General features: G+C 40.6%; 1 protein-coding gene across 1 annotated transcript; it reads left to right on the plus strand.

Annotated features, from left to right (window-relative positions):
- Positions 1-769: 769 nt before the first annotated feature.
- On the plus strand, positions 770-12,505 carry LOC147011831 (uncharacterized). The gene is made up of 2 exons (XM_085857179.1): positions 770-994; positions 6,794-12,505. The coding sequence occupies exons 1-2, from the start codon at positions 832-834 to the stop codon at positions 8,182-8,184; spliced, it is 1,554 nt and encodes a 517-aa protein (XP_085713305.1). The 5' UTR covers positions 770-831; the 3' UTR covers positions 8,185-12,505.
- Positions 12,506-18,231: the final 5,726 nt, after the last annotated feature.

Here is an 18,231-nt window from a genome sequence, read left to right on the forward strand (position 1 = left end):
GCGTAAAACATGTGCCAAATCACTATGCGGATCATACGGATGATCCGCTGTGGCGACCCCTAACGGGAGCAGCCGAAAGAAGAAGAATATATATATATATATATATATATATATATATATATATATATATATATATATATATATATATATAATTACACACAGCATGTATGTGGTATTGGTATGTTTAATATTCAATGTTATACTGTCTATTTTATCATCAGAAAAGCCAATCCTCCTTCACTAAATGTTGTGCGTGTTTCTTAGAAAGTACTCCTTAACTACATTTTGCTTTGAAAGGCACAAGTTAATCAGTCAATCAATGTAAGTGTTGTCCTTTTCACAATAAAGTCAGTCTGTCAATAAAACTGCCTTTGCTGGGATAATGGTTGAGACAATCTCTGGGTCAAAGGAGGCATTTTTCTCGATTTGGATGTTATTCTCGTTGTTTCAACCCCCATTCTTTTTGTATTCTTGACGATTTGATAACTCCCTGACGTTGAAAACAAAATTATATATTCAAAACAACCACTTTTTCTGGAGCTGCGGATGTGCAAGAAATCGTAAACCGAGGTGGTCATCGATGCAAGACAGCCTAAGTAAGACCATAAACAATTTCGTAAACCAATAGTCAGGCAGACTGAGCTGTAACTGCCTGTACGCAGTACTCATTTGACTAATGTGGTTTGTTTGCCCTTCAAACAATCAGGGTGCACAGTACACATTGTGCAGACGTTTTATGGGTATTTGTGTCCTGTTCACAAGACTGTCTGAGAAGTATTCAAGAGATAAAGAAAGGCACCCAGAACCTTGCTACGGAAAACCAAGTGCCTAATGAAAGTGAGAGAGAGAGAGAGAGAGAGAGAGAGAGAGAGAGAGAGAGAGAGAGAGAGAGAGAGAGAGAGAGAGAGAGAGAGAGAGAGAGAGAGAGAGAGAGAGAGAGAGAGAGAGAGAGAGAGAGAGAGAGAGAGAGAGAGATTTCAAACACTACCCGAAGGTAAGATTTGAATGTAAATTCATTTTGCCGTTTGAGTCTTGATTTCACAGGATGTGTTGTGATATTCTGGTGCTGCTAAACCTCTGATGCAGTGCCTCCAATGGCTTCAGTGCCTGCTTTGGAGTTATGGAAGAATATTACAAGTGAAATATCGTTCCGTATGGAAGCGGGGTAATAAATGCAAACAAGTGCTTGTTCCGAATAATAATTTTATTCATCCATCGTAGAAATGGGTGAATCCATTAGAATAAAAAGAAGAACCAAACCTACAACATACATCATAGCAGTTTGTTAGGACATGCCGATATACACATGTTTAACTGTTCAAAACAATTGAAGTATAGTTCAAGAACAAAATACTTGATAACAGCTTATTGTTATTGACATGTAAAAGTATTACAGATTACACTGGGCTGCATTTGAAATATTTTTTCAGAGGTCGAGGTTTTCTCAACGGATCTTATATGTTTTTTGCATGCTGAATTCAGAAATGTATCTAATTTCGCTTAATCAGGTCAAGTTTTTATGCTATCTCAATTTTAAGGAGAAAAAAAAAATCAAAATTTTATTTTTTTAATTAGCATTTTTTTAATTCAAAATCAGACTTACATTGACAGAAAATGTACAAACTATACATATAATGACACACAAGTACACTTAATGTGGAAGAAAGTGCCTTCTCAATTACTTTCATTTCAATTTCAGAAAAATATAGATAAATCGTTGTTTCTGGCAACACCCAACTTCAGTCACTCCAGCAGTCACTCTTTTCCTTCGTCTTTTTAATGTTGAATTTCACATTAACAGTACTTGTGCGTCATTTTATATATAGTTTGTACATTTTCTGTCAATCTGTCTCATTTTGAATTTTAAAAATGCTAATTAAAAAAACAAATTAGGATTATTTTTTCTTTAAAAGTGAGATAGTTAACTTGACCTGATTGAGCGAAATTAAAAATTCAAAATTTTTAAATTTAAATTTTTTTAATTTAAAAATTAAAAAAAAACCTCAATTTAAAATTGAGTCAAAAACTTGACCTGATTGAGCGAAATGAGATACATTTCTAAATTCAGCATGCAAAAAGCATATGAGAACCGTTGAGAAAACCTAGACCTCTGAAATGACGCAGACCAGTGTTATCAATCAATGTCATCATCCTCACAGTCCTGAACAATAAATGCAATGCACGTGAACTGTAATTCGTTATTCTTTTCGTGAACATCAAAACTGAAAATATCACTTACATTCAAACCGTTATTTCTACAAAGGAATTTGCTATAAACTAGAGTTTAAAATATACATGCAGATGGCACATGAGTAATATTAAAATAACATGACGCATGAAGTTTATAATTATGGAATATGAAAATAAAGGTGATGTCTGTATCCGTTTCTTCAACTCACCCCCAGGTGACGAAAGTATCTCAGCAATAACAGTCACAGGTCACACACTGCTGCAAGCATTGAATGGACCCAAAAGCAAAATAATTAACTACTTGGTGTCAAAAAATAATGAAGAATTTATCAACACTCAACCTTCTAATGTAAAAACACAATGATAGCACTAAATTATCACGTTGGGATTTCCCCCGGGTCATTGAAATGATGCCGCCTCGTCCTAGCACACACGAATTCCAAGGCAAGCTATGTGGACACCTGCATTGTACTCGCTTGTTACAAACACAACAATGTCATGTTACCAGCAAGGAGAGCAAACCTACTCGCCGTTTTGTTCAGTTTAGATGAACATCCAGTTGGAAATCGCTCTCAGTCAAACAGCATGTTACATCGAAGGTAACGACAAATATGTTGATACTTATTTTATAAAGATGCATCAAAAAAACACAAAACCAACACCGAAGCAGTAAATTTTAACGAGATCTATAACGGTAAAGATTGTCTGAAGAAAAACTTTATGTATTTATAAAATACTTTCAAATCTCCGACTATCTCCAGTAACCAACGATGATTCCGAGCAAATCCAGTGTGCACGATTTATGGATGAATAAAATCCTTTCCATGTACAATTACAATCATTCCATAAGTCTCTCCTCTTGTGGTTATTTGTTGGTTGTCAGAGGACGACGCAAGTTTATTTCGATATATTTTTTCTGGTTGGGGGGGAATTTACAGGTAGCATTCCCAAGTTTCTCAGAGGGCAAGAAAAGTCGAGCGCAATGTTTGGTTGCAGGTGTGAAGTTAAGATGAAGTATTACACCCCCCCCCCTAAAAGTTTTAGCCCTGCCCCAAGAGAAGCTTCACTTTTAAAGTGATTCCAATCCATCGAAGAAGTTCAGGGTTGGTTTCAACTTTCAAGTTTTGCTTTAGTTTAAAAAAATATAAAGTCCAGATGCTTGACATTCAGGAGGGATGAAGTGAGTGATGGAATAGTTGGTTGGCAGGTTGGGAGTAAATTAATAATAATAAATAAATAATCAAAGATTTTACTTTTAGGATGAAAATGCTAATAACGTAACCTCCTTATGATTGTTGGTTATCATCTAAAATGTTTTCCTTGAACTGGTTTTGTGGGCAGAAGGTTTATGATGTTTGAAGAAAAGTTTTTCGGGTAAGTGATGTGTTGAGTGCAATTCTCACTTTCCTGGAGATTTAATTGCTGTACACTTCGTGAAGAATGTAAATCTTGATTCAAATTTTACAATATATGAGGTACCTTGTGTACATTTTTCATGCAGCATCACAATGGTAGGTTCTGGAGTAGTAAAGCCCATGCTGGAGAGCAAATCTGGAATGTGAAGCCATTTCAGCCGCTTGTGATGAACACTTTGTCCAGATACCAAAAACATGGTAGATCATCACTTTGTGGTCCAAAAATGTGTTGTACATCACTGTGTTGTACATCATTTTGTGGTACATTGCTGTGTGGTACATGCTGTGTAGTACATCACTGTATTGTACATCGTTGTGTTATACATCAATGTGTGGTACATTGCTGTGTGGTACATCACTGTATTGTACATCGTTGTGTTATACATCAATGTGTGGTACATTGCTGTGTGGTACATCACTGTATTGTACATCTTTGTGTTATACATCAATGTGTGGTACATTGCTGTATGGTACATCACTGTATTGTACATCGTTGTGTTATACATCAATGTGTGGTACATTGCTGTGTGGTACATCACTGTATTGTACATCAATGTGTGGTACATCACTGTATTGTACATCGTGTTATACATCAATGTGTGGTACATTGCTGTGTGGTACATCACTGTATTGTACATCGTTGTGTTATACATCAATGTGTGGTACATTGCTGTGTGGTACATCACAGTATTGTACATCCATATGTTATACATCAATGTGTGGTACATCACTGTATTGTACATAAATGTGTTATACATCAAAGTGTGGTACATTCCTGTGTGGTATTTCACTGTATTGTACATCACTGTATTGTACATCGTTGTGTTATACATCAATGTGTGGCAAATTGCTGTATGGTACATCACTGTAATGTACATCGTTGTGTTATACATCAATGTTTGGTACATTGCTGTATGGTACATTACTGTATTGTACATCGTTGTGTTATACATCAATGTGTGGTACATTGCTGTGTGGTACATCACTGTATTGTACATCATTGTGTTATACATCAATGTGTGGTACATTGCTGTGTGGTACATCACTGTAATGTACATCGTTGTGTTATACATCAATGTTTGGTACATTGCTGTATGGTACATTACTGTATTGTACATCGTTGTGTTATACATCAATGTGTGGTACATTGCTATGTGGTACATCACTGTATTGAACATCGTTGTGTTATACATCAATGTGTGGTACATTGCTGTATGGTACATCACTGTATTATACATCGTTATGTTATACATCAATGTGTGGTACATTGCTGTGTGGTACATCACTGTATTGTACATCGTTGTGTTATACATCAATGTGTGGTACATTGCTGTGTGGTACATCACTGTATTGTACATCGTTGTGTTATACATCAATGTGTGGTACATTGCTGTATGGTACATCACTGTATTGTACTTCGTTGTGGTACATTGCTGTATGGTACATCACTGTATTGTACATCCATGTGTGGTACATTGCTGTGTGGTACATCAATGTGTGGTACATTGCTGTGTGGTACATCACTGTATTGTACATCGTTGTGTTATACATCAATATGTGGTACATTGCTGTGTGGTACATCACTGTATTGTACATCATTGTGTTATACATCAATGTGTGGTACATTGCTGTGTGGTACATCACTGTATTGTACATCGTTGTGTTATACATCAATGTGTGGTACATTGCTGTATGGTACATCACTGTATTGTACATCCATGTGTTATACATCAATGTGTGGTACATTGCTGTGTGGTACATCAATGTGTGGTACATTGCTGTGTGGTACATCACTGTATTGTACATCCATGTGTTATACATCATGTGGTATACATCAATGTGTGGTACATTGCTGTGTGGTGCATCAATGTGTGGTACATTGTTGTGTGATACATCACTGTATTGTACATCGTTGTGTTATACATCAATGTGTCGTACATTGCTGTATGGTACATCACTGTGTTGTACATTACTGTGTTGTACATCGCTGTGTGGTGCATTGCTGTGTTTTACATTGCTCTGTTTTACATCACTATGTGGTGCATCGCTGTGTGGTACCTCACTGTGTTGTACATTGCTGTGTGGTACATCACTGTATTGTACATCGTTGTGTTATACATCAATGTGTCGTACATTGCTGTGTGGTACATCACTGTATTACACATCGTTGTGTTATAGATCAATGCATGGTACATTGCTGTATGGTACATCACTGTATTGTACATCGTTGTGTTATTTGTCAATGTGTGGTACATCGCTGTGTGGTGCATCACGGTACTGTACATCGTTGTGTTATACAGCAATGTGTGGTACTTTGCTGTGTGGTTCATCACTGTATTGTACATCGTTGTGTTGTACATCAATGTGTGGTGCATTGCTGTATGGTACATCACTGTGTTGTACATTACTGTGTTGTACATCACTGTGTGGTGCATTGCTGTGTTTTTCATTGCTCTGTTTTACATCACTATGTGGTGCATCGCTGTGTGGTACCTCACTGTGTTGTACATTGCTGTGTGGTACATCACTGTATTGTACATCGTTGTGTTATACATCAATGTGTCGTACATTGCTGTGTGGTACATCACTGTATTACACATCGTTGTGTTATAGATCAATGTATGGTACATCACTGTATTGTACATCGTTGTGTTATATGTCAATGTGTGGTACATCGCTGTGTGGTGCATCACGGTACTGTACATCGTTGTGTTATACAGCAATGTGTGGTACTTTGCTGTGTGGTTCATCATTGTATTGTACATCGTTGTGTTGTACATCAATGTGTGGTGCATTGCTGTATGGTACATCACTGTGTTGTACATTACTGTGTTGTACATCGCTGTGTGGTGCATTGCTGTGTTTTGCATTGCTCTGTTTTACATCACTATGTGGTGCATCGCTGTGTGGTACCTCACTGAAAGCATTGCCCTGGTTCTTGCAAGTTCCCTCCAAACCACTTGTACATTCAATTTCAACCTTTTCAAGCATTCCCCACAAAACGTCAATTATCCACCCAGGGAGATATTTAGGACGACAGACCTACACTTGCCTTGTTCCTTGATGAAGGTAAATCTGTTGCTGAAGTGACAAACACAGGTCTTTTCTCCTTGTGACAAATTTCAGTTTACGTCATGGTCGATCTCAACTACAATACATTCTTGTCATTTGTAATTCTTGTGTTGCAGCTGAAGAGAAAATGAAGTATAAAGTGCTGGCCCTGATGACTTTACTCCCACCAATGGGGTGGGGGTTCGCTCAGCCTCAGAGCAGTGGATGTCTCCTTACCAGCTGTAATTGCTCGACCTGCTCGACAATACTCAACGATCAGGCAAACTGGGCCTGTGTGTTTGATTGTAAGGCACTTCATGTAAGCAGCAAACTGTTCGGTCAACAAAAGTTGCAAAGGCTTTTGATTTCCGACAGCAGGATTATCACCGTCGACTGCAACGCCTCTGAGAACCTCAAGAACCTGACCCATTTGGTCATTGAGAGGAGCTCTTTCGAGTTGCATGTTTTTCAGAACATCATGGGTCTAGCTATGCCGGCTCTGGAATATTTGCGGCTTTTTAAGGTGCGTGACATCGGTGTGCTGGGCCCGAAAATTTTCAAAGTCCAACAGAGCTTGAGGAGCATCATTATCGAGAAAAGCACTATAGCATCAGGGATCAGGAATGGGGCTTTCATGAATCTCAAGCATCTGAACTTTATCAGCCTTCGAGGGGACGGCCTTAAGGCCTTCTCAACACACTGGTTTGATGCACCGACTCTGAATCGCTCAAGTTTTCGCTTGGACCTCCGAGATAACGTCCTCAACTGTGAATGCCTTTGGATCGGAATAATTGAGAACGAATGGATGAAGGACAACGTTATCTTGGACCAGCATTGTGCTTCTTCTTTAGATCTCTTGAATGCCAATGGGTCACTGAAAGCCTGCCGTCCCCCAGAGGTAGCCACACCTTTCACGGAAGTGATATCACCGCCGGCATCTCACGTCACACTGAGTTGTGAAGCTTCTGGAAATCCAAGACCCATACTAAGTTGGCTAGATCCTCAGGGAAATGAGCTGCAAAGCCAGACGATAAATGTCAGTGACTTCGAAGTTCGCAGTCAAATCACCATACCTTCCATTCTAGCACTCTCTGGATTATATTTGTGTAGATCCCAAAACAGTTATGGAGAATCCACTGCGTTCTTCCACTTGGTCATCAACCCAGCTCTCATCCACAAAACATTCCGGTCATTCTCACCTGCTTTAATGTTTGGCTGTTTCGGTCTACTTATTGTTGCTGTTGTGGCATTCTTAATCTCTATGAAATGCTGCAAGGTCTGCAGTGGGTGTAGAAACAGGGGGCAAACACAGAGTGAGGAATCACCTAATGATGAGAATGCATTCCAAGGACGAGCCATGTACGTTTCAGACGAGCGCAAGTCCGGGTATGCTGCGCCGGACAAAAGAATGGAGTTCCAGAATGTTGTGGAGAACCCGGTTTTCGATGACTTCTCAGAGGTTCAGGTGGAGGTAGTGGATCTCCGTATGCACCTGCAGCAAACAAGCACAGGCGTTCAATTACAATGAAACCGAATAATGTAGTGTTTGCTTCGAGAATATTTACATCGAATACATACGCAAATTTAGTGGATTCACTTGGACTGCCAACTCCACTTGGACTTGCCTCCTCTTCACCTTCTTTCTCATGTATCCCTTCAACCTTCTAAGTATTCTACCCTTCCTTCTCTCCACTATCCTCACCAATTTTGCATGGGACCAACTGTTTATTACGTATGCAAATATGTCAGTATGTTTGACCCTGCTCCTCCCTCTCTAACTAGTAACTTGTGTGTATAACGCACATTGGAATTTTGTCTTCACCATTTAATAGTTACCTGCCAGAGCAGCTTCTGACATTATAAAAACTATAAATGCCCCCAGGCCTCCTAAACTCTTACCTAACGTACATGGATTGGGGCTCTGCTAAGATTCATTTCATTCTGTTGTGTGTTAAACAAGATTGGAGATTATTTTAGCACACTAGTGATGTGGAATGGAAGTTAATATGAGTGGCTTCAGTTGACATTGTTTCAGTGGACAAGCAGATAAACAAACGTGGGAAACTTTGTTCCTCAAATATTGGGGGAAAAGTAACAAAACAGTTTCATGAAAGTCATAAGTTTTATATCGACTTCAGGCAGAGTCGGCTTGCTATAAAACATTTTTGTTTTCTTTCTTTTAAAAGGTTTTCCAATGCTACTTAGTGCAACTACAGTACAAACCTTAACACAATTCTAAAAACGGGTTCAGTTAGTTAAATATTATCCACGAGCAAGGACCCGAGTGACTTTAAGTCCTCTAACCCTAACCCTCACCCCCTTCTCACAAACTCCAAGTCCTCAAGCCCTTTCCCAATCCCAAGCCTCAACTTCTGTCCCAAAGACTCAACCTCACACTCCCAACTCTCTATCATCCCCTCCCCCTTTTATCCCATTCTTAACAATGTTACGTAAGGATACACAAGGAACTTTGGCACAGGAAGTCATTTGGCCGATCTTACCGATGGAACAACGTTAAATTCACAATCTCTTCCCATTATTAACATCCCAGTTCCTTTTCGTCAAGAACAATATGAAAAGGAAATTTCAAAAACGTTTAAAATCACAATCTCGCGAGATTCCATCATTCGTCATTCTTCAATAACAAGCTCAAATGAGCTAAGATCCTCGTCCTCTTAATGATGACGTCATAAACACGTATATGACGTCATTGGGATGTATCAGGTTTTGCGATAAATGATCTGTGCTAATGCCCGGCTTGATTCCCGCAAACAAAATTCTAACAGCTTGCCGAGTTTCGGAGATAATGGTATAGGCGATTTCCATAAGCGGTGATATTATAACGTCAACTTTTTTCTAGGAAGAATTTCCAAAATCGGAGATGGTTACTGCCTGCGCGTGGGCTTTCTGCATATACATGGCAAGTTTCACGAAGATCCGATGAAAACTCTGGGTTGTGAAACAAAAAATGTCAAAAAATAGGAATGACGTCATAAAAATTGATATGACGTCATAGTGACGTATCATATGTGCGGTAATTCATCGTTGCTAATGCCCTGTTCGATTCCCGCAAACAGAATTCAAAAAGCTTGCCGAGTTTGGGAGATAATTTTTTTAGGCGATTTCCATTGGCGGAGATATTTTGACGTCATAACTTTTTTCTAGTAGGAATTTTCAAAATCGGAGATGGTTACTGTCTGCGCAGGGTATTTATACATATATATGCCAAGTTTCAGGAAGTTTCGATGAAAACTGGAGGCTGTGAAACAAAAAAGTCCACAAGAAGAAAATGAAGAACAACAACGTCAGTAAGATCTCGAGATCCTCCACGAGGATCTAAAAATAGTGGATAGGTAAGCTAAATTATCAAAAAACACGTAAGATCATTCGTAATGGAAACAAGGACAAATGTATCCAAGAGCCACGTCCAAAAGGCTTTGGCTTCACCAGAAGAAGAAGAAAAAGAAGAGGAAGAAGAAGAAAAAGAAAAAAACAACAACAACTTCCGATATTTCGTCACGTGCCTTGATTGAGCCAATAGCGAGACCCGTCATGGACGATCGCCGTTCATGACGAGAAAATAGTGTATTTACGAAATTACAACACATTAAATGGAATAATCTTTAAATAGTAACGTGAACTTTTCGAAACTTTAAAGCAAATGTCCGAATATATTTAAAAGTTCATGATAGACGCTCTCAAAAGGCACCCTCAATGCGAGGATGTGTACAAGTGTTTATTATTTAAGGAGATTCGGATCCTGTATATAAAAGAGCTGAGTCCTAAAGGTTTTGGAACCACGACCACGACCACGACCACGACCACGACCACGACCACGACCACGACCACGACCACGACCACGACCACGACCACGCGAAAGCCACGAGCTCTTTTTCGCCACAACGCGAGACGCGGCTAAAAACAATTTTCAATCTGAACTCCTCGAACAGAGACCATTATCATGATTCAAGCTTTATTCACCTTGGTCGAGAAGTTGAAGAGAAAATCGTTGGATAAACAAAGAGAATGAAAAATCGCTCATGGAGTGACACTTGACGAAACAGAACGGCACTCATTGGAGTGCACACCTCCGCCAGGCTGAACAGTTTACATTTTGTATCCCACTGATAGGTCGGATCTTATTCCAGACGTCAACCAAAATCGAATCTGCTTGGTCTTGTCACCTTACCAACTCATCCACCTAGTTTTTTTTTTTGTCAGAACTCGTCCACAACGTGTTGAGATACCATGCTACACATGGTTTTTAAACCCATCCCTCAACGGTGAAGAATCACTTGCAAAATTCTCGAATCCGGATTCGGATATTCACCAAAATCGAATCAATTCGTCCTTGTCACACACCCAACATGTCCACTGAGCTTCATCCCAATCCATCCACAAATTTTTGAGATATTGTGCTCAATATTATTTTAGTCCCTGTCTCTCAATGGTGAAGAATCACTTAAAGAATTCTCAGATCCGGATCCAGATTCGGATCTTCACCAAAATTAAGCACATATATACGTAAAAATTTCAGAACGATTGCTTGAAAACTGTGGCCAAAAATCGTGTGACAAACAGACAGAAAGACAAACTCAACAGACCAACATTCTCGGCTAAATGTGTTTTTGCCAAATAATAATAATCTGTTATTATTACCTCCGCCACCGAAGGTGAAGGAGGTTATGTTTTCACCCCTTTCTGTCTGTTTGTTTGTTTGTCTGGTTGTTTGTATGTGTGCAGGATATCTCAAAAAGTTGTGGACGAATCCGGATGAAAATTTGTGGACAGGTTGGGTGCGCGACAAGGACGAACTGATTAGCTTTTGGTGAAGATCCGGATCCGGCTATTAGAATTTTTTTCGTGATTCTTCACCATTGAGAGATAGGGCCAAAAATGATATAAAGCATGATATTTCAAAAATGTATTGGGCCTGATATGTTCTCGTGGATCAGGCATTGCCTGGCGGAGGTATGCACTCTACCGAGTGCCTTTCTAGTTTCTACAGGATTCACCTTAAAAGGCATTTATATCAGTGGCCAGTTTGGCTCTGGGAGCCATCATCACTTACTCCAAACAGATAGATTCACCCTAAAAACACTGCAGTCAATGCACCTGCTCTCTATCAATGTGTATTTTAATATGGGGCAAGGTGGGGGGCTAAAACTCTTATTAGGCTTCCAAAATTGGAAAAAAATAATAAAAAAATTAATAAATATTCAAACCGCGAGCAACAAACAACAATCACACAGGCCGTTTCTTCGCTCCCAAGTGCCCGTACATGCGTGGCCCGGAGGTTGGCATATTATTCGCAGTTACGATTATTCGCAATTTAGTTTTAATACCCAATTATTCAATTAGCGCCAACGTATTTTACGTTTTCGCAATGTCGTGGCAAGGAAAAACAAAAAGAGAAGAGAAGAGAGAGAAAAAACAACCTTCCTGGTTCGGAGCATACCAGCACTCTGATGTTACCGAAATTTATGCATCGTCTAATATGAAAACGATCATAACTTGGGGCATTGTGTTTATCTATAAATGCGCATAAGAAATCGAGAAATTACTAGAATACACGAAGTCATCATTATCCGAAGCCTGTACGTTGTAACCTGCAATGGGGAACGCGGCTGAGCTTCCCTTCCCCATCGGCCACGTCCACGCAGCAACGTGTCTTGTCATTGGTTGGTAAATAAATGGCCATAACTTGGGAAGGACTTGTCCGATTAATGTCAAACCTTGAAAAGGCACATCCTCAGGTCCCCAGCAATATATCTGGCAAGTTTCAATTCGATCGGACCAGCGGTTGTCGAGAAACAGCGGTCTCTCTTACACACACACACACACACACACACACACACACACACACACACACACGCACACACAGACGCACACACACACACGCACACGCAGACACGCACACACACACACACACACACACACATACACACACACACAGACAGACACACACACACACACACAGACACACAGACAGACAGACAGACAGAGAGACAGACAGACAGACAGACAGACAGACAGACACACACACACACACAGATTGCTGGAATTATCGATAGACGATATAGCCAGGTCTCCACCCCTCCCCTCCCCTCCTCTAATTTTTTTTTTTATGAAGGTCTATCTTCAACTTCAATTGCTTATAAAAATGTAATATCATGAATATTACAAATTAATTTGCAAAATAAATCTTTGAATTCTACTTGGTGGAAATCATGACAACACGACAACTCGCATACTTATTCTCCATTACAACAAACCTGTCTCAAAAGCGATGCGTGGTGAGTTTTGAATTGCACAGTGAGAGCTATTTTGAATTACGTGGAGGTGGTGTTTTTAATAAAGTGGTGGTGATGTGGAAGTGAGGTGTTTTTAATACTGTGGTGGTTATGCGGTGGTGAGGTGTTTTTAATAACGTGGTGGTTATGCGACAGTGAGGGGTTTTTAATACCGTGGTGGTTATGTGGAAAGGTGTTTTTAATAATGTGGTGGTGATGTGGAAGTGAGGTGTTTTTAATACCGTGGTGGTTATGCGGTGGTGAGGTGTTTTTAATACCGTGGTGGTTATGCGACAGTGAGGTGTTTTTAATACCGTGGTGGTTATGCAGCAGTGAGGTGTTTTTAATAACGTGGTGGTATGCGACAATGAGGTGTTTTTAATAACGTGGTGGTTATGCGGAAGTGAGGTGTTTTTAATAACGTGGTGTGTATGCAGTGGTGAGGTGTTTTTAATACCGTGGTGGTTATGCGACAATGAGGTGTTTTTAATAAAGTGGTGGTGATGTGGAAGTGAGGTGTTTTTAATACTGTGGTGGTTATGCGGTGGTGAGTTGTTTTTAATACCGTGGTGGTTATGCGACAGTGAGGTGTTTTTAATACCGTGGTGGTTATGCAGCAGTGAGGTGTTTTTAATAACGTGGTGGTTATGCGACAGTGAGGTGTTTTTAATAACGTGGTGGTAATGCGGCAGTGAGGTGTTTTTAATACCGTGGTGGTTATGCAGCAGTGAGGTGTTTTTAATAACGTGGTGGTTATGCGACAGTGAGGTGTTTTTAATAACGTGGTGGTTATGCGGCAGTGAGGTATTTTTAATAACGTGGTGTGTATGCGGTGGTGAGGTGTTTTTAATACCGTGGTGGTTATGCGACAGTGAGGTGTTTTTAATAACGTGGTGGTGATGTGGAAGTGAGGTGTTTTTAATAACGTGGTGGTGCTGTGGAAGTGAGGTGTTTTTAATACCGTGGTGGTTATGCGGTGGTGAGTTGTTTTTAATACCGTGGTGGTTATGCGACAGTGAGGTGTTTTTAATACCGTGGTGGTTATGCAGCAGTGAGGTGTTTTTAATAACGTGGTGGTTATGCGACAGTGAGGTGTTTTTAATAACGTGGTGGTAATGCGGCAGTGAGGTGTTTTTAATACCGTGGTGGTTATGCAGCAGTGAGGTGTTTTTAATAACGTGGTGGTTATGCGACAGTGAGGTGTTTTTAATAACGTGGTGGTTATGCGGCAGTGAGGTATTTTTTAATAACGTGGTGTGTATGCGGTGGTGAGGTGTTTTTAATACCGTGGTGGTTATGCGACAGTGAGGTGTTTTTAATAACGTGGTGGTGATGTGGAAGTGAGGTGTTTTTAATACCGTGGTGGTTATGCGACAGTGAGGTGTTTTTAATAAAGTGGTGGTGATGTGGAAGTGAGGTGTTTTTAATACTGTGGTGGTTATGCGGTGGTGAGGTGTTTTTAATAACGTGGTGGTTATGCGACAGTGAGGGGTTTTTAATACCGTGGTGGTTATGTGGAAGTGAGGTGTTTTTAATAACGTGGTGGTGCTGTGGAAGTGAGGTGTTTTTAATACCGTGGTGGTTATGCGGTGGTGAGGTGTTTTTAATACCGTGGTGGTTATGCAGCAGTGAGGTGTTTTTAATAACGTGGTGGTTATGCGACAGTGAGGTGTTTTTAATAACGTGGTGGTTATGCGGCAGTGAGGTATTTTTAATAACGTGGTGTGTATGCGGTGGTGAGGTGTTTTTAATACCGTGGTGGTTATGCGACAGTGAGGTGTTTTTAATAACGTGGTGGTGATGTGGAAGTGAGGTGTTTTTAATACCATGGTGGTGATGCGGCAGTGAGGTGTTTTTAATACCGTGGTGGTGAGGTGTTTTTAATACCATGATGGTTATGCGACAGTGAGGTGTTTTTAATAACGTGGTGGTGATGTGGAAGTGAGGTGTTTTTAATACCGTGGTGGTGATGCGGCAGTGAGGTGTTTTTAATACCGTGGTGGTTATGCGACAGTGAGGTGTTTTTAATAACGTGGTGGTTATGCGGAAGTGAGGTGTTTTTAATAACGTGGTGGTTATGCAGCAGTGAGGTGTTTTTAATAACGTGGTGGTTATGCGGAAGTGAGGTGTTTTTAATAACGTGGTGGTTATGCGGCAGTGAGGTGTTTTTAATAACGTGGTGGTTATGCGGCAGTGAGGTGTTTTTAATAACGTGGTGTGTATGCAGTGGCGAGGTGTTTTTAATACCGTGGTGGTTATGCGACAGTGAGGTGTTTTTAATAACGTGGTGGTGATGTGGAAGTGAGGTGTTTTTAATACCGTGGTGGTGATGCGGCAGTGAGGTGTTTTTAATAACGTGGTGGTTATGCGACAGTGAGGTGTTTTTAATACCGTGGTGGTTATGCGGAAGTGAGGTGTTTTTAATACTGTGGTGGTTATGCGACAGTGAGGTGTTTTTAATACCGTGGTGGTTATGTGGTGGTGAGGTGTTTTTAATACCATGGTGGTTATTCGACAGTGAGGTGTTTTTAATAACGTGGTGGTGATGTGGAAGTGAGGTGTTTTTAATACCGTGGTGGTGATGCGGCAGTGAGGTGTTTTTAATACCGTGGTGGTTATGCGACAGTGAGGTGTTTTTAATAATGTGGTGGTGATGTGGAAGTGAGGTGTTTTTAATAACGTGGTGGTAATGCGGCAGTGAGGTGTTTTTAATACCGTGGTGGTTATGCGACAGTGAGGTGTTTTTAATACCTTGGTGGTTATGTGGTGGTGAGGTGTTTTTAATACCATGGTGGTTATGCGACGGTGAAGTGTTTTTAATAACATGGTGGTGATGTGGAAGTGAGGTGTTTTTAATGACGTGGTGGTTATGCGGCAGTGAGGTGTTTTTAATAACGTGGTGTGTATGCGGTGGTGAGGTGTTTTAATACCGTGGTGGTTATGCGACAGTGAGGTGTTTTTAATAACGTGGTGGTTATGCGGCAGTGCGGTGTTTTTAATACCGTGGTGGTTATGCGACAGTGAGGGGTTTTTAATACCGTGGTGGTTATGTGGTGGTGAGGTGTTTTTAATAACATGGTGGTTATGCGGAAGTGAGGTGTTTTTAATAACGTGGTGGTTATGCGGCAGTGAGGTGTTTTTAATAACGTGGTGTGGATGCGGTGGTGAGGTGTTTTTAATACCGTGGTGGTTATGCGACAGTGAGGTGTTTTTAATAACGTGGTGGTGATGTGGAAGTGAGGTGTTTTTAATACCGTGGTGGTGATGCGGCAGTGAGGTGTTTTTAATAACGTGGTGGTTATGCGACAGTGAGGTGTTTTTAATACCGTGGTGGTTATGCAGCAGTGAGGTATTTTTAATACCGTGGTGGTTATGCGACAGTGAGGTGCTTTTAATACCGTGGTGGTTATGTGGTGGTGAGGTGTTTTTAATACCATGGTGGTTATGCGACAGTGAGGTGTTTTTAATAACGTGGTGGTGATGTGGAAGTGAGGTGTTTTTAATACCGTGGTGGTGATGCGGAAGTGAGGTGTTTTTAATACCGTGGTGGTTATGCGACAGTGAGGTGTTTTTAATACCGTGGTGGTTATGTGGTGGTGAGGTGTTTTTAATGCCATGGTGGTTATGCGACAGTGAGGTGTTTTTAATAACGTGGTGGTGATGTGCAAGTGAGGTGTTTTTAATACCGTGGTGGTGATGCGGCAGTGAGGTGTTTTTAATAACGTGGCGGTTATGTGACAGTGAGGTGTTTTTAATACCGTGGTGGTTATTCTGCAGTGAGGTGTTTTTAATACCGTGGTGGTTATGCGACAGTGAGGTGTTTTTAATACCATGGTGGTTATGCGACAGTGAGGTGTTTTTAATAACGTGGTTGTGATGTGGAAGTGAGGTGTTTTTAATACCGTGGTGGTGATGCGGCAGTGAGGTGTTTTTAATACCGTGGTGGTTCTGTGGTGGTGAGGTGTTTTTAATACCATGGTGGTTATGCGACAGTGAGGTGTTTTTAATAACGTGGTGGTGATGTGGAAGTGAGGTGTTTTTAATACCGTGGTGGTGATGCGGAAGTGAGGTGTTTTTAATACCGTGGTGGTTATGCGATAGTGAGGTGTTTTTAATAATGTGGTGTGTACGCGGTGGTGAGGTGTTTTTAATAACGTGGTGGTTATGCGGAAGTGAGGTGTTTTTAATAACGTGGTGGTTATGCGGCAGTGAGGTGTTTTTAATAACGTGGTGGTTATGCGGAAGTGAGGTGTTTTTAATAACGTGGTGTGTATGCGGTGGTGAGGTGTTTTTAATACCGTGGTGGTTATGCGACAGTGAGGTGTTTTTAATAACGTGGTGGTGATGCGGCAGTGAGGTGTTTTTAATAACGTGGTGGTTATGCGACAGTGAGGTGTTTTTAATTCCGTGGTGGTTATGCGGAAGTGAGGTGTTTTTAATACTGTGGTGGTTATGTGACAGTGAGGTGTTTTTAATACCGTGGTGGTTATGTGGTGGTGAGGTGTTTTTAATACCATGGTGGTTATTCGACAGTGAGGTGTTTTTAATAACGTGGTGGTGATGTGGAAGTGAAGTGTTTTTAATACCGTGGTGGTGATGCGGCAGTGAGGTGTTTTTAATACCATGGTGGTTATGCGGCAGTGAGGTGTTTTTAATTCCGTGGTGGTTATGCGACAGTGAGGTGTTTTTAATACCGTGGTGGTTATGTGGTGGTGAGGTGTTTTTAATACCATGGTGGTTATGCGACAGTGAGATGTTTTTAATAACGTGGTGGTGATGTGGAAGTGAGGTGTTTTTAATAACGTGGTGGTTATGCGGCAGTGAGGTGTTTTTGATACCGTGGTGTTTATGCGACAGTGAGGTGTTTTTAATACCGTGGTGGTTATGTGGTGGTGAGGTGTTTTTAATCCCATGGTGGTTATGTGACAGTGAGGTGTTTTTAATAATGTGGTGGTGATGTGGAAGTGAGGTGTTTTTAATAACGTGGTGGTGATGTGGAAGTGAGGTGTTTTTAATACCGTGGTAGTGTGCGGCAGTGAGGTGTTTTTAATACAGTGGTGGTTATGCGACAGTGAGGTGTTTTTAATACCGTGGTGGTGATGTGGAAGTGAGGTGTTTTTTTAATAACGTGGTGGTGATGCGGAAGTGAGGTGTTTTTAATACCATGGTGGTTATGCGGAAGTGAGGTGTTTTTAATAACATGGTGGTTATGCGACAGTGAGGTGTTTTTAATACCATGGTGGTTATGCGGAAGTGAGGTGTTTTTAATAACGTGGTGGTTA

This window comes from Eptatretus burgeri, chromosome 15 (assembly GCF_056783735.1).
Source record: "Eptatretus burgeri isolate ZD-2024b chromosome 15, Ebu_testis_v1, whole genome shotgun sequence".
Taxonomy (NCBI): domain Eukaryota; kingdom Metazoa; phylum Chordata; class Myxini; order Myxiniformes; family Myxinidae; genus Eptatretus; species Eptatretus burgeri.